Raw genomic sequence first — 22,390 nt, 5'->3', positions numbered from 1 at the left:
GCTAGTATTTTCTCTTTATCATTTTTTTAGCTAATTGGAATATCAATTGTATCTTCCTTTTGAGACCCTCTTTGCAATTCTTCCTTGTTAAAGATGAATTATTCATTTCACGCCCCCCCCCCCCCCCCCCCCCCCCCCCCCCCCCCCCCTCACCCCCCCCCCCCCCCCCCCCCCCCCCCCCCCCCCCCCCCCCCCCCCCCCCCCCCCCCCACCCCCCCCCCCCCCCCCCCCCCCCCCCCCCCCCCCCCCCACCCCCCCCCCCCCCCCCCCCCCCATATGTAATCTTGTGTGGTTGTTGCATTTGCAGCTGAACACCTTGTTAAACCTCTTGCTTCAGTTACATAAATGAAGTACACATTTTTGTACTCTATTCTATCCAAAATGTTGTATTACTTGTTATGCTAGTCTTTTATAAGATATTTATTTAGTAGTCACATGTATGTCAAAAACACAGTGAAATGTATCTTTTGCATGCTGAGAATGTGCTGGGGGCAGCCTGCAAGTTGTGCCACTCTTCCGGCGCCAACATAGCATGTCCACAGCTCTCCCAATCCTCCAATCATTCTTGTATCTCCCAATCATTCTCCATACCTTTTCAATGCTATTTCACGTGCTCATCCTGCTGCCAACTTTCCTCAGTTTGTGTGTGATCACCTCATAAGAATTGGACAAAGCACTTCCTAAGTCAGCCTTTCAATTTGTTTTCTGGGGACACGATTACTGTTCACCATCTATGAGCCAAGAGTGACTTTGTTGTCAATATTTCCAGCTCTTTTCTTAATTGTGATTTTTTTTATACACACAGATGTTGATAAGTTTTCGCATTATTTAGTAGTTCTGATGGTGAGGCACCCTTTAAGATGGTAACATGCAGTCAGCATATTTGTATTTGGGTTTAATCTTAACCAAATTTGTTGCTTGAATTACAAATCCCAATGTTACTCTAAAATGGTATCTTTTTAACTTTTACAGTAGAGAAAATTTCTTTTTATTGTTATAGGATATAATTTTGAATTAAGGTTTTTACAGTTATTTCAAAAATGGTGAAAAGGGAGAATCTTCTCATGTTATTATTCTTTCAGTAACTGTATAATGGTATATCTCTGCTCTTTTAAGCTGGACGGTAGAAGTTATGTCAGAACTGTTATACAGAGATGCAGCATGGAATCAGCCCTTCAGCCTATAGTTTGTGCTAACCTCAAGCACCATTTTTACACTAATCCTACCCTAACCCATTTTATTCTCTCCACATTCCATAAACTCCTCCAATATTTTACTCCACATCTACACACTGCAGGCAATTTAAAGTAGCCAATTCACCAATCAATCTGCAAACATTTGGGAAGTGGCAGGAAAATGGAACAACTGTGCTGACGTAGGGAGAATGTGCAAACTTCACATAGCACTGGAGGTTGATGTTGAACCTGGATTGCTGGAGCTATGAAGCATCAGCTCTACCAGTGCCCTTGTTCTTATCTTGATGCATAGAAAATTATTACTTTAATGCATATATCCACATTTTAGGTTCATGGTAATATTAACATATATTACTGAAACATAACTTTGTGTTAAGGCATTAATATGAGAGTAGTGCTGACAGTAACCTTATACCTATGTTGATTCCAAAATGATTGTCATTACTTAACTGGGTAAACACATTGTTGTCTGATATTCTCACTCTGATAATTTTGCACTCTACAATTAGGTTCTACTTCATGAACATTTGAAGAAAAATTTACCATCAATTAATCCAAGTGCTCTTCAAACCTTGGATGTTTAATGCAGGAGATTCAAAATACTAGTCGGGCAGATCCTGAGATTCTGAAGAGTTGTGAGTTGGTTGCCTGATTTCATTCTGGAAATTTAAGTATTTTTCAGACTATGAATTAATGTACCACTGGGTATGTTTATAAAGTCAGACTAGCAAGGTTTTATTCATGATCTGCACTGATTTGTAATTTTGACTTGTTTTGTGCATTCTAGATCAAGTGCAGATCCTCCAGATATTCTTTCTAGTTTGTCCTTTCATGCAGTTGTACATCTGAAAACACTGTGTTACCTTGTCAAGGGACACTTTACAATCAAACCTTAAGTTGCTCCCTTTAGTTTTGTTCTGAGATTTGTTTTCACTTCCTTCTGGTCTTTGGCAGAAGTATAGAGAGAGCAAGCGAGCAATTTTATTTTGAACTTTAGAATCAAATTTTTTTGTCTGCACTTCTAGAAGTTAAGCTGCTGGGTTACAGGAGGAAAGGGAGAAAACATGCACTTTCCCTGGAGTCTTCATGTCTTTGGGACATCCCAAAGATGTTCAAAACTAGGAATCCTTTTTATGCCAGTAGATGTGGCAGCCAGTTTGCACGTAATTCCACAGAACAGCTACTGATATAAAAGATCATTTATTACATTTACTGTAAATTGAAAACCGTTGGCCAAGAATTTAGCCAGATTTTCCTGTTGTGTACCTGCTCACCTAAACCGGGAGTCAGGGCCAGTTCCTTCTGTAAGTCAATGACTGTAACAGTTGAAATGCTAAATTGTTACCTATTATGTACTTAGGTTCTAGAATGAGACTTGAACCTGCAATCTCCTAACTCCAAGGCTTTTAGTTGGTCAAACCCTTCAGCATCATGTCCCAGTGAACACATTTACGTTTATTTTGAGTATAGAGAGTTCTGTAAAAGAAAATGTATTGCTGAGGTTAATTATGGATATAATTGAATAAATGCTGATGTAGATAACATGCACATTTTTGTGGATTGTTAGGTAAGATGGCTACAGCTATTTAAACTAGTGGAGAAGCAATACCAAGACCAGATATTGTCCCAGCAGGACCAATACCAATGTCAGATCCAAGTGAGTAAAGTGTATGTTATTGCATTTTTTGATGATTATGCTAAAACTCATTAAAGTGAAGAATATCATTACTGGTAGGTGGAGCTGTTCCACATTGAACACAAAACTGTTGACACTAAGCATTCTAGGTTGGCTTGTGTGGCTACAGGGAAGTCCTATGCACTGAGGCAACCAAAGCATTTTCTCTGTGCCATTTGGTTTCTCCTCCTTGTTTTCCCTGCACCTTGATTGCAGTTAATAATCAAATTCAGAATCTGGAAAACTTCAATGGGGTGAAATTCTCTTCTTATCTCACTTAATAATTTCAATTCTTTTATATACAAAAACATATGGTGTGCTTGAGGTTTCGCATTTGGCATAACTTGGCTTCTGATTTACGACAATATTACTTTTCTACATTTGCCAACAGTAGAGCAGCTCCTGCCCCAATATCAGATTTTAATATAGAAGGATTCGGAGGGATGAAACTGCCCCAATATCTGATGGCAAATTACCAGTTAGTAATATGTTGCATGCAGAATGAAAATAATTGTTCTGATGCATCAGGATACTAAAGTTGTAGAATTGGATACTGATTCTGGAAGGCTGCAACGTACCCAGATGGAAGATGGTGTGTTATCCTCAAGCTTGTGTTGCACCTTATTGTAACAGTGCAGAAGGTCATGACGGATAGGGTCAGATTGGGAGTGGGGAGGAGAATTAAAGTGGAGGGAAAGAGAAGCTCAGGGCCATTTCTGCAGATGGAATGCAGGTGCTCTGCAAAGCAATCACTCAATCTGTTTTGGATTCTACAAGCAGATGAGACCATATTTGAACACTGAATGCAGTACACCAGACTGGAAGAAATGAAGTACTGCTTCACCTGGAAAAACTATGGTTCCAAGATAGTAGAAAAGAAAGATGAAAGGTTGAGCATTGTGCTCCTGCAGTTTCAGGGAAAATAACATAAGACAAGGAGAGGGAACAAACGAGCAGCCCAGGCAGTCGTGAAAGGAATGGTTCCTTCAAATAGCTGATGGGGAACCGGAGGGGAATTGTATATCTGGTGGTGGTGTGGAAACTTGTGAAGAATGATCCTTTGAATGCAGGGGCGATTATGTGGAAGGTGAGGATCAGGGGAACTCTACCCAGGAGGAGAGGGGATGAGAACAGAGGTCATTGATGAAATGAGGTAAGGCTCTGTACATTGTGGTGGAGGTGAAGTCACGGTTCAGGAAGAAGGATGATGTATCAGAGACATCTATGTTAATCTCATTATCAGAGCATGTATGGCAGAAATTGAGGAACTGGGAGAATGGAATGGTCCTGAAGGAGAGGTTGGACAGGCTTAGGACTTTATTCCTTGAGCATAGGAGACTGAGGTGATCTACAGAGGTGTATAAAATCATGAAGGGCATAGATAGGGTGACTGCACTCAGTTTTTCCCAGGGTTGGGGAATCAAGAAACTAGAGGGTATAGGTTTAAGGTTAGATATTTAATAGGAACTTGAAGATCAATTTTTTTTTACACAAAGCGTGATCATGTGGAATGAGCTGCCAGAGGAAATGGTTGAGCAGGTGCAATAACAATTTTAAAAGGACAGTTGGGACGGGTACGGATGGAGAAAGATTTAGAAGGTTATCGGCTAAACGCTAACAAATGGGACTAGCTTGGATAGGATGTCTTGGTGTCATAACTCTATGACGTGTGGGAGGAAGTATCATTCAGATAGGCTGGACACGAGCATCCATCTCCATCTCAGGGGATAGTAAATCCAGGAAGGGAAGATTCAGTGATGGATCTTGGGGCAGAGATGTACTGTACATTATTGACTACATTGGTGCTGCTCCCTGTATTCATACAGAACTCAAAAGTCATTACTTTTTGCTATCACGTTCCACTTGCTCTCGCTTTCACATGGTCCATGGTCAGTCACAACAATGATTGCCAAACCGAATGATACTTGCCATATATCAATTCTGCTGAAGTGTTGTTATGCTTTCACTGTAGCTTGAGTTGAGAATGGAACTGAAACACTATGCGATTACATCAAGAATCCCTTCAGTCATCAGACCAAAAGCAGCAATGTCAACGGCGTGAGCAGCCAGATAACAAAAGGTGTAAAAGCAGCAACAGGATGTTTGCCAGCTCCACATTCACTCTTCTCTATACAAGTTCAAATCCATTATCACTTAAACAAAATAGAGAGACTTTTGAATATTGAATGTACTTAATGACATCCTCCACAGCCTCTTGGGTAGAGAATTCCAAAGATTCAGTACCATCTGAGTGGAAGAAATGTGTTTTTTTCCAGTGTAACTTGCAGATTTTTTTGAGTGAGACTGTGACCCTACTTCAAGATAACCAGTCGGCTTGGTCTCTCTCTAAGTCCCCCTTCCTATCTAGATTAATTGGTGAACCTTAGATGTGCTCCCTGTTACAATTATTATTCCTTAGGAATGGAGGCCAAACCCATGGTGTTCCAGGTGTCGCTCTCAGGGACTTGAGCACTCAGGTCCTCTTGTCATAAAGACCAACAGGCCTTCCTAATTTCCTGCAGTACTTGCACATTGACTTTCAGTGATTTCATGTACAGGACATCCAAGTCTTCTGAACTTGTCGCATTTTCTATATTTATCAAAAGTAAATGATCAGATACATTTTTTCCATAATATTTCATTCACTTCACCTGTCTTTTCTTCTTGAAATCTCTGGCACTTGGTATAGATTGTTAACAGCTCAGTTCAATACCAATCATTGTGACCCCAGTAGTTGCAGCTCCAAAACCCAAAGTGTAAGCTTATTTGTTCTTTCATAAATTTTTTTAATTCCATTATGTTACTCCCAATCCATGTGTTTAACTTTCTGTACAGCACTTTATCAAAGGTCTTCTGAAATCCAAATATGCCATATCCACTGGATGCCCCAATCTTTTACTAGTTACAACCTCGTAAAACTATTAATAGATTTCTCAAACATTATTTCCCTTTTTATAAATCTGTGTTGACTCTGCTCATCCTGTTATATTTTCTAAATGTCTGTTAGCACTTCTCCAATATTAGCATTCTCCCTACTGTTGATGTTAGGCGAATTGTTCTGTGGTTAGGGTTTTCTCCCTCCTTCCTTTACCAAAGAGTAGGGGTTACATTTGTTGCCTTCCAATCTATGGGAACCATGGAACCAAAGTCCATGGAAAATCCATGGACTTTGAAGATGACAACCAGTGCACCCACCATCTCCATAGCACTTCTTACAATACCTTGGGATGCAGATCATCGAGTCCTGCGGGTTCATGGCTTTTAATCCTATTATTTTATCTAATTTGTGCTAATGCATACTTCTTTCAGACCTTCATTCACTCTACGTCTGCAATTTACACTGAGGTTAGGACCTTAGGAGGTTGAGGGTGATCTTATAGAAGTTTACAAAATTAGGAGGGTCATAGATAGGCTAGATGGTTAGATTCTTTTTTCCAGGGTAGGAAAGACTAAAAACTAGAGGCACAGATTTTCAAGGTAGAGAGAAACTCTACTACCTTAATACCATTTAACCAGGTAGAGGAGGTTAAATGTGTGCTGAGGGATTGGAGTAAGGGGCAGGGATTCAGATTCTGGATCACTGGGGCCTCTTTTGGGGCAGGTATGACCTGTACAAAGAGGACAGGTTGCACTCGAATCCCAGGGGGACAAATATCTGACGGGGAGGTTTGCTAAGGTACTGGGGGAGTTTAAACTAGATTTGTTCGGGGGATGGGATCCAAACTGGAGAGACTGGGGAAGAGGTGTTGGCTCTCAAATAGAGAAAGCTAGTAGTAGGTATGAGAGGGAGGATAGGCAGGTGATAGAGAAGGGATGTGCTCAGACCGGTTGAGATGTGTCTATTTTAACACAAGGAGTATTGTGAACAAGGCGGATGAGCTTAGAGCTTGAATCAATACATGGAGCTATATCATGTGGTGGCCATTACAGAGACTTGGATGGCTCAGGGACTGGAATGGTTACTTCGAGTGCCGGGCTTTAGATGTTTCAGAAAGGACAGGGAGGGAGGCAAAAGAGGTGGGGGAGCGGCACTTGATCAGAGATAGTGTCATGGCTGCGGAAAAGGTGGATGTCATGGAGGGACTGTCTACGTAGTCTCTGTGGGTGGAGGTTAGGAACAGGAAGGGGTCAATAACTTTACTGGGTGTTTTTTTATAGGCCACCCAATAGTAACAGGGATATTGAGGAGTAGATAGGGAAGCAGATCCTAGAAAGGTGTGATAATAACAGAGTTCTTGTGATGGGAGATTTTAATTCCCAAATATCGATTGGCATCTCCATACAGCGAGGGGTTCAGATGGGGTGGAGTTTGTTAAGTGTGTTCAGGAAGGATTCTTGACACAATATGTAGATAAGCCTACAAGAGGAGAGGCTGTGCTTGATTGGTGTTGGAAAATGAACCTGGTCAGGTGTCAGATCTCTCAGTGGGAGAGCATTTTGGAGATAGTGATCATAATTCTATCTCCTTTACGATAGCACTGGAGAGAGATAGGAACAGACAGACGAGAAAGGCGTTTTAGTTGGAGTAAAGGGAATTATGAGACTCTCAGGCAGGAAATTGGAAGCTGAAAATTGGGAACAGATGTTCTCAGGGAAAAGTACAGAAGAAATGTGGCAAATATTCAAGGCATATTTGTGTGGAGTTCTGCATAGGCATGTTCTAATGAGGGAGTCACGGGAGGATACAGGAACTGTGGTGTACAAAGGCTATAATAAATCTAGTCAAAAGGAAATAAAAGCTTACAAAAGGTTCAGAGAGCTAGGTAATGTTAGAGATCTGGAAGAGTATAAGGCTAACAGGAAGGAGCTTAAGAAGGAAATTAGGAGAGCCAGAAGGGGACATGAGAAGTCCTTGGCGGGCAGGATTAAGGAAAACCCCAAGGCATTCTACAAGTATGTGAAGAGCAAGAGGATAAGATGCGAGAGAATAGGACCTATCAAGTGCAGTAGTGGGAAAGTGTGTATGGATCCGGAAGAAATAGTGGAGGTATTTAATGAATACTTCACATCAGTATTCACTATGGAAAAAGATCTGGGTGATTGTAGTGAGGACTTGCAGCAGGCTGAAAAGCTGAGCATGTAGATATTAGGAAAGAGGAGGTGATGAAACTTTGGAAAGCATCAAGTTGGATAAGTCACCGGGACTGGATGAGATGTACCCAGGCTGCTGTGGGAGGTGAGGGAAGAGATTGTGGAGCCTCTGATGATTTTCTTTGCATCATCGAGGAGACAGAAGAGGTTCCAGAAGATTGGAGAGTTGCGGATGTTGTTCCCTTATTCAAGAAAGGGAGTAGAGATAGCCCAGGAAATTATAGACCAGTGAGTCTTACGTCAGTGGTTGGCAAGCTGATGGAGAAGATCCTGAGAGGCAGGATTTATGAACATTTGGAGAGGTATAATATGATTAGGAATAGTCAGCATGGCTTTGTCAAGGGCAGGTCCTGCCTTACGAGCCTGATTGAATTTTTGAGGATGAGACTAAACACATCGATGAAGGGAGAGCAGTAGATGTAGTGTGTATGGATTTCAGCAAGGCATTTGATAAGGTACCCATGCAAGGCTTATTGAGAAAGTAAGGAGGCATGGGATCCAAGGGGACATTGCAGTGTGGATCCAGAACTGGCTGGCCCACAGAAGGCAAAGAGTGGTTGTTGAAGGGTCGTATTCTGCATGGAGGTCGGTGACCAGGGTGTACCTCAAGGATCTATTCTGGGACCCTTACTCTTTGTGATTTTTCTAAACAACCTGGATGAGGAAGTGGAGGGATGGGTTAGTAAGTTTGCGGATGACACAAAGGTTGGAGGTGTTGGATAGTATAGAGGGCTGTCAGAGGTTACAGCGGGACATAGATAGGATGCAAAGTTGGGCTGAGAACTGGCAGATGGAGTTCAACCCAGATAAGTGTGAAGTGGTTCATTTTGGTAGGTCAAATATGTTGGCAGAATATAGTCTTAATGGTAGGACTCTGGCAGTGTGGAGGATCAGAGGGATCTTGGGGTCGAGTCCATAGATGCTCAAAGCAGCTGCACAGGTTGACTCTGTGGTTAAGAAGGCATACGGTGTATTGTCCTTCATCAATCGTGGAATTGAATTTAGGAGCCGGGAGGTATTGTTGCAGCTATCTAGGACCCTGGTCAGACCCTACTTGGAGTACTGTGCTCAGTTCTGGTCATCTCACTACAGGAAGGATGTGGAAGCCATAGAAAGGGTGCAGAGGAGATTTACAAGGATGCTGCCTGGATTGGGGAGCATGCCTTATGAAAACAGGTTGAGGGAACTCGGCCTTTTCTCCTTGGAGCGACGGAGGATGAGGGGGGACCTGATAGAGGTGTATAAGATGATGAAAGGCATTGATCGGGTGGATAGTCAGAGGCTTTTCCTCAGGGCTGAAATGGTGGCCACAAGAGGACATAGGTTTAAGGTGCTGGGGAGTAGGTATAGGGGAGATGTCAGGGGTAAGTTTTTTTACTCAGAGTGGTGAGTGCGTGGAATGCGCTGCCGGCAATGGTGGTGGAAGTGGATACGATAGGATTTTTAAGAGACTTTTGGATAGGTACATGGAGCTGAGAAAAATAGAGGGCTATGGGTAAGCCTAGTAATTTCTGAGGTAGGGACATGTTCAGAACAGCTTTGTGGGCTGAAGGGCTGAATTGTGCCTGTAGGTTTTCTATGTTTCTAAGATCTGAGGGGCAAGTTTTTCCACACAAAGGGTAGTGAATATTTGGAGTGAGCTGCCAGAGGCAGATACTATTACAACATTTAAAAGCCATTTGGACTGGTACTTGGAATAGCAAAGGAGTAGAGCACTATGGGCCTAATGCAGGCAAATGGGATTAGCATAGATAGGCATTAAGGTTGGTGTGGATGAAGTGGGCCGTTTCTGTGCTGTAGGTGTTAATGATTTTGTGATCTTGGGACAGCAGCAAGAGCAATGTAGCCTTAGCAATAATGCTATTACAGTGCCAGCGACCTGGGTTCAATTCCACCGCTGTCTGTAAGGAGTTTATACATTCTCCCCATGACTGCATGGGTTTTCTCCGGGTGTTCTGCTTTCCTACCACATTCCAAAAGAAGACATACGGGTTAGGCGCTGGAAAACGTGGCGACACACGTAGGCTGCCTCCAGCACATTATCAGACTGTGGTGGTTGTTAATGCAGAAAGACGCATTTCACTGGGTGTTTCAATATACACATGACTAATAAATATTAATTTTAATTAAAATATTCTTTATTTCAGGGAAGTTTTGTCTTCTATGAAGATAGACACAAGATATGTTTAATATATCTCTGCCACTTTATTCTCAATATAATTCCGTAAGGGACTCTCATAACTAGAGTGAATCTTTACCTTTTCACATATCTGTAGAGTTTTCGCAGTCTATTTTATGATTCTCTCTGGATTAACCTTCATACTCTCCCTTTCCTTAAGGATTTCTCAGTCTGCATTTGCTGAATCTTTGTTTTCTCAAACTATGGGCTTACTGCTTTCTTAGAGACATCATAAGCCCTTTCCTTTTATCAATACTATCTGTGCCATCTCTTGTTGGATGGGCTACTTCCTGTTGGGTTTTTGAGTCTTAAATTATATGTTACTACTTTAAATGTTAGTCATTGCATAAGATTTGACAGTGGTTGAGCAGTTTTCCAATGTGCCATTACCAGCTTACACCTCATGCCTCTATAATGGCTGTGTTTTGATTTTAGACCCTAGTTTCCAATTTAAACTAAATCATTTTAAGTCTTTATATAAAAGTCTATGAACTCTTCCTTAAAGGCTCCTTAACTACCAGATTATTAATTAACACTTTCTCATTGAACAATAGTAGGTCTAAAATAGGCTGTTCCCCTGTTGGTTCCACAAATTGAGCTAGAAAGCCATTTATTATACATGCCATGAATTTGTCCTTCATGCTAATGCTGCTAATTTGATTTGGCCAGTCCATATGTACGTTAAATTGAATCATGATTATTGGATTACATGTGCTGCTAATTTCCTGATACTTGCTCTATATGTCAATGCTCTTGGTGGAGGGTATATGACAATTCCGCCAATGTTCTTTACTCCTTGCGTTTCTTGTCTCTACCCATATAGATACTACCACTTGCTTTTAGGAGCTATGATCCTATGTCTCTGTACCATTGTTTAACATGGGGCTGCCCCTCTACATTCTATTTTTTGTCCATTTCTTCTTTAGATAAATGTCCTAGAATAGAACATAGAACAGACAGCACAGGACAGGCCCTTCGGTGCACAATGTTGTGCGACATAGCTAATCCCTTCTACCTACAGAATGCCATATCCCTCCATTTCCCTCTCATTCATGTGCCCATCCAAGCCCGTCTTAAAAGCCCCCAAAGAATTTGCCTCCACCACCCTATCAGGCACTGCATTTCCAGGCTTCCACACTCGGAGTAAAAAGTTCCCCTCACGACTGTTCTGAACCTACATCCTCTCACTTTAAATGCATGCCATCTGGTATTAGGTCACTCAATAACTGGAAAGCAGTATTGTTTGTCCACCCTATCTATGCCCCTCATAATTTTATACACTTCTAACAGATCACCACTCAGCCTCCGCTGCTCCAGAGAAGAGAGCCCAAGTTCGTCCAGCCTCTCCTAATAGCACATGCCCTCTAATCCAGGCAGCATCCTAGTAAATCTCCTCTGCACCCTTTCTAAAGCCTTGACATCTTAATGAAATCGATTAATGAAAGCAAGCATTCCATAAGCCACCTTAACCACCCAGTCTACCTGTGTAGCCACTTTCAATGAGTCATGGACTTGTACCCCAAGGTCTCTCTGCTCTCAACACTGTTAAGGGTCTTGCCCTTAAGAGTGTACTGCCTCTTGACATTAATCCTACCAAGATACAAACACCTCACATTTATCTGGGTTAAACTCCATCTGCCATTTCTCGCCCACATCTGCAACTGATCTATATCACGCTGTACCCATCGCTGGTCTTCTACACTATTCACAACTCCACTAATCTTGGTATCGTCTGCAAACTTACCAACCATCCATTAACATACTCATCCGGGTCATTTTTGTACATCACAAACAGCAGAGGTCCCAGTACAGATCCCTGTGGAACACCACTACTCACAGGCCTCCAGCTGAATAAGTCCCTTCAACAACCACCCTTGTCTTCTATGGGTAAGCCAGTCTGGATCCACACAGCAATTTTCCACTGATCCCATGCATCCGAACTTCTTGATTAACGTATTATGTGGGACCTTGTCAAATGCCTTAATGAAGTCCATATAGATGACATCCACAGCTCTACCTTCATCAGTCTCTCTCATCACCTTGTCAAAAACTCAACCAGGTTAGTAAGACACGACCTGCCCTGCACAAAGCCATGCGGGCTTTCCCTAATCAAGCCATTGGATTCCAGATGCTCATATATCCTATCTCTAAGAATTTTCTCCAGCAATTTCCCTACAACTGATGTGAGACTCACCAGTCTATAGTTCCCTGGATTTTCCTTTATTCCTTTCTTAAATAGAGGAACAAACTAGCCACTCGCCAGTCCTCCGGGACCTCACCCGTGGTCAAAGAAGACACAAGAGTTGGGTCAACGCCCCAGCAATTTCCTCTCTCACCTCCCTCAGTAACCTGGGGTATATCCATTGGGCCCGGGGACATCCACCTAATACTGTTAGGAGACCGAACACTACCTCCTCCTTGACCTCTAAATGACCTAACATGTTTACACCCTCAGTTCCAATTTCTGCATTGTGCAAATGTCCCTTTCCTGAGTAAATACTGAAGATAAATACTCATTCAGAACCTCACCCATATGCTCTGCATCCAAACATAGATTCCCTTCTTTATCTTGAAGTGGTCCTACCCTTTCCCTCGTTATCCTCTTATTCCTTACGCAGGTATAGAATGCCTTTGGATTCTCCTTAATCCAGCTTGCTAAGGACTTTTCATGGCCCCTCCTGGTTTTCCTAATTCCCTTCTTGAGTTCATTTCTAGCTTCTCTGTATTCCTCACATACTCTGTCTGATCCTAACTTCTGAAGCTCTACGTACTTTTTCTGTTTTCTTCTTGGCTAAGTTCGTCAATTGTCTGGACATCCAAGGTCCCCTTATTTCCATTCGTGTCCTTCTTTCTAACCGGGACATAGCTATCCTGTACTCTGTGTATTGATCCTTAAACACTTACTACATGCTTGACATGGACTTGCCAGCTAAAAGGTGTTTCAGTTTACTCTACCTAGTTCCTGCCTTATGCCTTTCATAATTATCCCTGCTCCAATTTAAAAACCCTCCTGCTTGCCCCATACCTGTCCTCTATAGTTATCCTGAAAGTTAATGAGCTGTGGTCACTGTCCCCCAATTGCTCACCGACTGATAGGTGAGTCACCTGGCTAGGCTCATTACCAACACTAGGTCCAGAATAGCCTTCCCCTTGTTGGACTGTCAACATACTTATTTAAGAACCCCTCCTGGATATACCTAACATATTCTGCCCCATCTAACCCCTTGCACTAAAAGATCCCAATTTATGTTAGGGAAGTTGAAGTCTTCCATGACCACAACCCTGTAATTTTTACACATTTCCCTAATCTGTTTGCATATCTGTTCCTCAATGTCCTGGTGGCTATTGGGAGGTGTATAGTATACCCCCGAGAGAGTGATTACACCTGAGTTCTACCCATATAGACTCTGTGTCCGAGCCCTCCATTATGCCTCCCTGGTGTGCAGCTGATATATTATCTCTAATTAGTATTGCAACTCCTCCCCCTCTTTTACCCCCCCCCGCCCCATTCTTCCTAAAACTTCGAAACCCTGTTACATCGATCACCCATTCCTGTCCCTTCCTTAACCAAGTCTGTAATGGCCACAACATCATAGTTCCATGCACTGATCCATGCTCTAAGTTCATTCACAACCTTTCACTTTACAGCCATTATTTCTTTTTCTAAATTGGGATTTAGAACTCTGTCTTAAGGGTCTCCTAAGACAAAGTCTTAGGTGAATGATTTCCAACCACAACTATCTTCCTTTGGGCTAGATATGGCAAGCCCATGGTGATTTTCCTCTTGGTTCTCATTGATTTTCGTTTACCTGGACTCCTTGATGCCACGCTTGTGCAGTTTGGTGTAATGGCAGTCACTATCATATCCATTTGGAATTTGGCTTTTTGTCCATATTTGAGAAACTGGCTGTAATTAGACTTTGAGCTGAAAAGCAAATTTAAACTGGGCATTGGTGAGTGCTGCTTGATGATACCTGTTATCACTGCTGATACTTGGGAGGAGACTGAATAGTAATTGGCCAGATTGGATTTTCCTGCTTCTTGTAGTCAGGACACCTAATCATTTTCTACTTTGTTAGTTACTTGTTAGATGAAAACATTTGCTGTGTGTCTGGAATGTGAGCATTTACATCCTGACTCTATGTCGAAATAGTACACCTATTGATACTTGGTTGGGTTGGTGCTGATAGTGATTAGTGGGATTGTTGGTTGGGGAGGCAAATGTTAGTTTTGTCCCTCATAAGTAACTATAAGTTGAAATAATGTGTTTTTAAATATATTGCGATGTTTGCTGGATTTTAAAAAAAGTATATAATGTACAATGTTTAATTATTTGGTTTACATTCACTTTACCCTGACCCTCTAACTTGTACAATCTTGTATATTTATTACGATTGTGTATTAAAGTCAAGCTGACTTCTGTAAGAAAATTTGTGTATAAAAATGTTATATTGTCAGTTTAGCATCTAAATTATATTTTCAACCTGCCATTTCTAGCTTATCCAAGATGAAATCAAAGCACTAATTCAATTACAAAATGAAAATGGTGTCAAACATTGTACAGCCAGATTACCATCTCCTTCAAAGAACATGGGTGACTTGACTGGATCTGATATTGTCAATGGCCATCATATAGAGGAGTTGGAATATAACTTGGAATCCGATGTGCATTCTGACAGCAGCAAAGCAAAGGAACATCTGATAGCTAGCAACCAATGTAATGATGAAGGGAGAAAATTTCAAGACAACATGGAATTGACCTGTGCAAATGGGACATTTTTAGCACATGAACAAAATAATTTCCAAGCCTTGATGCAGTAAATGAGGCAAGATTGAACACTACAAACAATATACAGGAAATGAAGGAAAAGGATTTAATTCAATTCCAGCATAACCAATCCAGTCTTCCTCATCGGAAAGAAAATAGACAAGAAACCATTCATTTTGCCACTAGGATAAACACTCTTTCACACTTAAATTTTTAAGCAAACCAATTCAAGACTTGAAGATCAATCAGGAAGGAAATAGCAATAAATCTGATTTGGAAATTAAAACTGTGACTGACAGTCAGCTTGGCAAACAGAATAAGACCAATGGGTATGTAACAAAGATGTGAAAAAAAATGGAAGACCTAATATTGTTAAAGTTGATGCTTATTGTAAAATTCATGTAATTTTCATTTTGCCCATTTAAAAATTATTTGTAAGATCTAAAGTATCATGTTGAACAGTCAATATTGAAATGTTCTCTTTTAACAGAAAATTTGAAAAGACTTTGCCCTAATAGCTCAGTTTTATTCATTTTACTCTTGCAGCTTTGTTCTTTCAGCATGAAATTTACCTTTGTTGGTTAAACCTTTGAGAAGATGGTGGCTATGCTTTTGTACTACTTGCTAGTAAAAAAAAAGCCTTGTAAAATTACCTTTTTGCGAAGTGTACACTATGTGGAATTTTATTATAGAGCAGAGGGAATGCGAGTTGATTGTTGGGTTATTTTCAATGAGGTGATTGCTGACAGTCTCAAATTGAACGCAACATAAAGTATCTCAAGGTTGGTGTGATCCCCATCTAGGGGTTTGCTTTTCTGATTGGGATTGAGCCATGTCCTGCTGAAAAATACAGACTACTTGTGATATGTGCTGAGATTCTTTCCTGTCAGGGTGAAGGAAAAGGATGAGGGAACTCTCAATGACAAGCAATATTGAGGGTCTGGTCAGGAAAGAGGAGGAGGCAATGTCAGGTTAAGTAGATCAAGTGAATCCCTTGAGGAGTATAAGGGATGTAGAAGTACACTGAAGGAAATCAGAAGGGCTAAAATGGGATATGAGATATCCTTGGCAGATAAGGTAAAGAAGAATCTTAAGAGATTCTATAAGCTTATTAAGAGCATAAGGAATAGGTGCCCATAAGGATCAGTGGTTGTCTATGTGTGGAGCTACAGGAGATGGGTGACATCTTAAATGAATAGTTCTAATGTGTATTTACCATGGAGAAGGTCATGGAAACCAGGGAGTTCAGGGAAGAGAACAGTGTCTGGAGGTCGGTGACTAATGGTGTTCTGCAGGGATCTGTTCTGGGACCCCTGCTTTTTGTAATTTGTATAAATGACTTGGATGAGGGAGTGGAGGGATGGGTTAGTAAGTTTGCGGATGACACAAAGGTTCGAGGAGTTGTGGATAGTGTAGATGGTTGAAGTAGTATACAATGGGATATAGACAGGATGCAGAGTTGGGAAGAGAAGTGGCAGATGGAGTTCAATCTGTAAAAGTGTGAAGTGATGCACTTGAGAAGAACATACTTGAAGGCGGAGTACAAGGTTAATGGCAGGATTCTTAGCAGTGTGAAGGAACAGAGGATCATGGGGTCCAAGTCCATAGATCCCTCAAAGTTGTAGTGCAAATTGATGGGGTGCTCAAGTGTGCTGGCCTTCATTAGTCTGGGGATTGAGTTCAAGAGCTGCAAGATAATGTTGCAGCTCTATAAATTCTGGTTAGACCATGGAGTATTGTGTTCAGTTCTGGCCACATCATTATAGGAAGGATGTGGAAGCTTGAGAGAGGGTGCAGAGAGATTTACCAGGATGCTGCCTGGATTAGAGAACATGTCTTATGAGGAAACCTTGAGTGAGCTAGGGCTTATCTCTTTGGAGCAATGGAGGATGAGAGGCGACTTGATAGAAGTGTATAAGATTATGAGAGGCACAGACAGGACAGCCAGCACCTTTTTCCCAGGGCAGCAATGGCCAATATCAGAAGAACCATAGAATCATACAGCACAAAACAGGCCCTTTGGCCCACCATGTTGTGCCATCCATCAAACCACCCTCACACTATCTAACCCTTTCCTCCCGCATATCCCTCTATCTCACACTTCCTCCATATGCCTATCCAACAAACTCCTGAACCTGTCCAACGTATCTGCCTCCACCATCACCACATCCGTTTAAGGTGAGTGGAGGAAAATTTAGGGGAGATGTCAGAGGTAGGTTTTTTACCCACAGAGTGGTGGGTGCCTGGAACACACTGCTGGGGGTGATGGTAGAGGCTGATACAATAGGGACTTTTAAAAGACTCTTAGGTAGGCACAGGATATAAGAAAAATGGAGGATTATGGGCTGTGTAGGAGCGAAGGGTTAGATTGATCATGGAGTAGGTGTTTATATAGTTCAGCACAACATTGGGCTGAAGGGCCTGTACTGTGCTTTACCGTTTCTATGTATGTTCTATGTGGACATACCAACATTACAAAAGGGGTGGTGAAGGTCTTGGAACGCATAAAAGTGGATAAATCTTTGGGCCCTGACGAAGTGCATCTTAGGACGTTTGTGGCAAGCAAGGAAGACATTGTTGGGCCCCTGGCACAGACCTTTGTATCTTTCTTAGTCACGTGTGAGCTATCGGAAGACTGGAGGGTGGCAAGCGTTGTGCCTTTATTTAAGAAGGGCTTCAAGGACAAGCCAGGGAACTATAGACTGGTGAACTGAACATTAATGGTGGCAAAGTTACTGGAGGGAATTCTAAGAGAGAGGATCTATCTGTATTTGGAAAGTCAAGGACTAATTGGGGATAGTTAGCATGGCATTATGCATTGGAAGTCATGTCTCACAAATTTAATTGAGTTTTTTTGAAGAGGTGACAGGATTGATGAGAGCAGAGTGTTAGACATTCTCTGCATGGTCTTTAGTAAGGGTTTTGACAAGGTCCTGCTTGATAGGCTGGTCTGGAATGCTCCACCACATAGGATCTAGGGTGGTGTGGTGGACAGTGAAGAACGTTGTCTAAGGTTACAACAGGATCAAGATCAACTGGAAAAGTGGACAAAGGAATGGCAGATGGAATTAAACTCAGACAAGTGCAAAGTGATGCATTTTGGGATGTTAAACCCGGGTAGGACGTGCATGTGAATGATAGGGCCCTGGGGAGTGTTGTAAAACAGAGACTTGGTACAAAGTTCCCTGAAAGTGGTAGACAATGTGGTGAAGAAGGAATATGGCAGGCCTGCCTTCACTGGATGGGGCATTGGGCACAGGAGTTGGGACGTCATGTTTCAACTATACAAGATGTAGGTGAGACTGCATCTGCAAAATGTTCGCAGTACCCAACATCTAAGATAGCTGGTGCTGCCATAGCTTGCAGCTTCTGTCCAGAAGTAGAGGTCCATGGAACCTCTGTGCTAGCCTCTGGATATATATCAAACAAGATGGTCAGAATGAGTGACATTTTGCCCTTCTTGGAAACACATTTTTGATATTAATGCATCTATAAATCTCAATGTAATCTCCCTATTCTAAAAGTTTCTCCTTTTCTGAATGTTTCTCTTTTTTGATGCATTAGGACATTTATGACTTTCTCTGCAAAAGTTGTTAGATGATGAAAGTTTCCAATTTCTATTTATCTGAGAAAAACAATTACAAGAGTACCAGTCTGATTTACATGTCCTACCCTGTGAACTAGAAATTATTTTGCCGGTTACTTGAGCTGAAACAACATTAGATCATGAAATGTTTGAATTGAATTAATTCAAAAACTGCACAATGTCTTATTTCTCTTTCCCAAATGGAGAGGTGAAATATTTACTATCAACTCTGTTTTTTTGGGTGCTTGGGAATGCAGTGCTCTGATTACACATAGTCCTTTGGCAGTTGTGTGAAACCCACCTTCTCCTCCAGTACTGCAGCCATGTCTCTTTCCTTGGTTCAGGTTTCATTAGTTAGAACATAGAACAGTGCAGCACAGGAACTGGCTCACAGGCTCAGAATCGTAGAGTAATACAGCATGAAAATGGGCCCTTTCGTCTGACTTGATTCCCATCTAAGCTTGTCCCATTTGCCTACGTTTGACCGATATTCCTCTAAACCTTTCCTATTCATGTACCTGTCCAAATGTCTTTTAAACGTTGTTAATGTATCTGCTCCACTTCCTCTGGCAGCTCGTTCCATATATGCACCACCCTCTGCATGAAGAAATTTCTGCTAGGTTTCTTTTAAATCTTTCCTCTCTCACCTTAAAACTATGCCCTCTTGTTTTTGATTACTATTCCCTGGGAAAAAGACTGTGCATTCGCCCTATCTGTGCCCGTCTTGATTTTATACACTTCTATAAGATCACCTCTCAGTCTCCCATACTCCAAGGAATAAAGTCCTACTCTACCCAACCTCTCCCTCTAACTCAGACTATTGAGTCCTAGCAACATTCTCATAAATCTTCATTGTACTCTTTCCAGCTACATGACGTCTTTCTGATAACAGGGTAACCAAAACTACACAATGCTCCAGGTGTGGCCTCACCAATGTCTAGTATAACCGCAACATAATATCCGAACTTCCATTCTCAATGCCCTGAGTGATGAAAGCCAACATACCTTTCTCCCCACCCTGTCTACCTGTGATGCCACTTTCAGGGTACTATGAACTCGTACTCCTTGGTCCCTCTGTTTTACAAAACTGCCCAGGGCCCTAACGTTCACTGTGAAAGTCCTACCCTGGTTTGACTTCCCAAAATGCAACACCGCACACTTACCAAAATTGAAATCCATTTGCCATTCCTCGACCCATATTCCTAGCTGATTGAGATCCTCCTGTAATTTTTGAGAACCTTCTTCACTGTCTCTGATACCGTCTATTTTGTGTCATCTGCAAACTTACTAACCATGCCTTGTAAATTCTCATCCAAATCGTTTATATAAATAATAAACAAACATGGTCCCAGCACTGATCCCTGTGGCACACCACTAGTCACAGGCCTCCAGTCTGGGAAAAGCAACCTTGCACCATCACCCCCTGCTTCCTACCGTCAAGCCAATTATGCATCCACTTAGCTAGCTCTCCCTGGATCCCATGTAATCTAACTTTCCAGGACTAGCCTATACGACCTCGCTAAAGTCCATTTAGACAATATGCACCGCCTTGCCCTCATCAGTCCTCTTGGTTACCTCTTCAAAAAAAAAACTCAAACAGATTTGTGAGACACGATTTCCCACGCACAAAGTAGTGCTGATTCTCCCTAATCTATCAGTCCTTGTTTATCCAAATGCTGGGAGATCCTGTCTCTCAGAATCCTCTCCAGTAACTTGCCCATCACTGATGTCCAGCTCACTGGCTTGTAGTTCCCTGGCTTGTCTCTGCCGCCCTTCTTAAATAACAGTACAACATTAGCCACCCTCTAGTCTTCTGGAACTTCACCTGTGGCTAAAGTTAATGCAGATGTCTGTGCCAACCATGATGCCAATATAAACTAATCCTATCTGCCTGCCCATGATCTATATCTCTCCATTCCCTGCCTGTTCGTGTGCCTGTTTTAATGTGTCTTAAATGTTGCTATTGTATCTGCGTCCACCACTTCCCCGGGTGGCTCATTCCAGGCACCTACCACTCTCTGTAAAAGAAAAAACACTTGCTCACAAATCTCTTTTAAACTTTTCCCCTCTCACCTAAGATATGCCCACTAGTATTTGACATTTCCACCCTGGGGGAAAAGAGTATCTATCCTATCTTTGCCCCTTATAATTTTATAAACTTTTATCAAGTTTTCCCTCAGCCTCCAGTGCGCGCCAGAGAAAACAATCCAAGTTTGTCTAACATCTCCTTATAGCTAATACTTTCTAATCCATGGAACATTCTGGTGAACCTCTTGCACCCTCTCCAAAGCCTCCACATCCTTCTTGTAATGTGGTGACCAGAAATTCACACAATATGTGCAGGAACTTCCAGTTTGACTGTGGCAGCCACTGGCCAGCTTCATAATCCCAGATGTGCTATAGCAAGATCATCACTGCAAAGCCACGAGCTGACAGCATCATTACAGGGTCAGAAGTAACCCAAAAAATGAACTAAAAGCAATGGCTGAAGATGAGGATTTCAAGATTCGTGCTGGAAGAAAAATGGAGAAAAGTATATGATTCTTTCATGAGGGAAAATAGTCTCATAGAAGGCTATGGACTAATTGCTGGTGAATGATGTGCTGTATGACTTGGGCTCAATAGGGAATGCCAAAGCATTTATTGTTGCTTTCCAGAGTTCCTTCAGTGACTGCTGTATGGTGGTCCTAGAAAGTGCAGCACAAGTGAAAAATCTTGTGATCAGGTTACAGCAGACCAAAGAAGAGAGGTTAGCCATTTAAACTGCAAGCAGACTGGATGATGAGAGTGGGAGTGACCCTATCTGATTCTAGTGTGATTGCAGGGGAGAATCCAATGTGCAGGCAACTCCCGTGTTATGGCCATTCAGGTTATGAAAATACATACATTTTACAGAATTCATAAATCACTACCAAAAAGTTTGAAATATGGAACAAAATTCACTCTCGTAGAATTTATGTCAGAGAAAAAAAGTAAATAAAACAACACAGTGTATTTATTGTAAACTTGTGTTTCTTGATGCATGCACAGATGACAGCTTCGCATACAGGCTGTTTTCTAGAAATGCAATGCCGCTCTCCCCCCTGTAACACGGGGATCACCTGTATTGTGAACTGAAGTGAGAACTGGGGAGCTCAGTTTTATGGGTACCCCAAAGTAGTTTATGCAGGTATTTGTGATGGCATTAAATCTATTTTTATTTTTTTAAGTTTTACATCTTGGGCACAAAAGGTTAAACAGAAAAACTGGAAATCAAAATCTGGAAACAGAGCCATGTGTGAAATAATACAGCCACAAGGAGCTGGGCAGCCACAGACTGAAACACCAGAAGATGTAAGTGTTCTGATAATTTAAGTTTCTCTTCTGAAGTTTTCACGAGGTGTTGATAAAATCGCCATTGTTATTACTTATTTACGGATGGAAAGATACTCCTTCCAATACATTGTAATTTTAAGCTGTTTTGACGTTTTGCAGCTTCCAACAGACTTACACCGTAATAAACACAATCTTGGTTATGAAATCTTAACTCTGTTGCTTTTCTCTGCTTCAGATGGAAGAGAGCTGATCAACCAAGATATTTTCCAACCCTGAGACAGAAGCCAAATAGATTAGGGGCAGGTTGCAATTTGGGCATTTGCACTAGGAAATTATCCTGTCTTTAAGAATAGCCTTTGCTATTACAAGTATAGCTTGCAAAATTTTATCCTTGTTTATTCAAGGCTTTCTGAAATTACTACTTAATAGAAGGGACCTGGGAAAGAACATTTAATTATTGTGGCAAGTGAATCCTTGAATAGTGTTGGTTACTCCTCTGAAGCATTAAACACAACTGTAAACATTCAGCTTCAGGTAAACACAAAATTGAGGGCCTCATGTTTAACATCTAGTCTCCATT

At 41.7% G+C, this 22,390-nt stretch overlaps 1 protein-coding gene across 4 annotated transcripts in view; it reads left to right on the top strand.

The window, feature by feature from the left end:
* LOC127579563 (M-phase phosphoprotein 9-like) overlaps nucleotides 1-22,390 on the top strand; it is a 111,403-nt gene that overhangs the window by 19,299 nt on the left and 69,714 nt on the right. For 3 of the 4 annotated variants that reach the window (XM_052032428.1, XM_052032426.1, XM_052032430.1), the window contains exons 2-3: nucleotides 14,639-15,238; nucleotides 21,705-21,828. In XM_052032428.1, the coding sequence (XP_051888388.1) occupies nucleotides 21,769-21,828 (60 nt within the window). In that variant the 5' untranslated portion in view covers nucleotides 14,639-15,238; nucleotides 21,705-21,768. Of the gene's footprint in view, nucleotides 1-2,764; nucleotides 2,854-14,638; nucleotides 15,239-21,704; nucleotides 21,829-22,390 lie in introns of those variants that run through there. The other variant, XM_052032427.1, reaches the window with a different exon arrangement.

Source organism: Pristis pectinata, chromosome 17 (assembly GCF_009764475.1).
Source record: "Pristis pectinata isolate sPriPec2 chromosome 17, sPriPec2.1.pri, whole genome shotgun sequence".
NCBI classification, from domain to species: domain Eukaryota; kingdom Metazoa; phylum Chordata; class Chondrichthyes; order Rhinopristiformes; family Pristidae; genus Pristis; species Pristis pectinata.
This window is presented reverse-complemented; position numbering and strand designations above follow the sequence as displayed.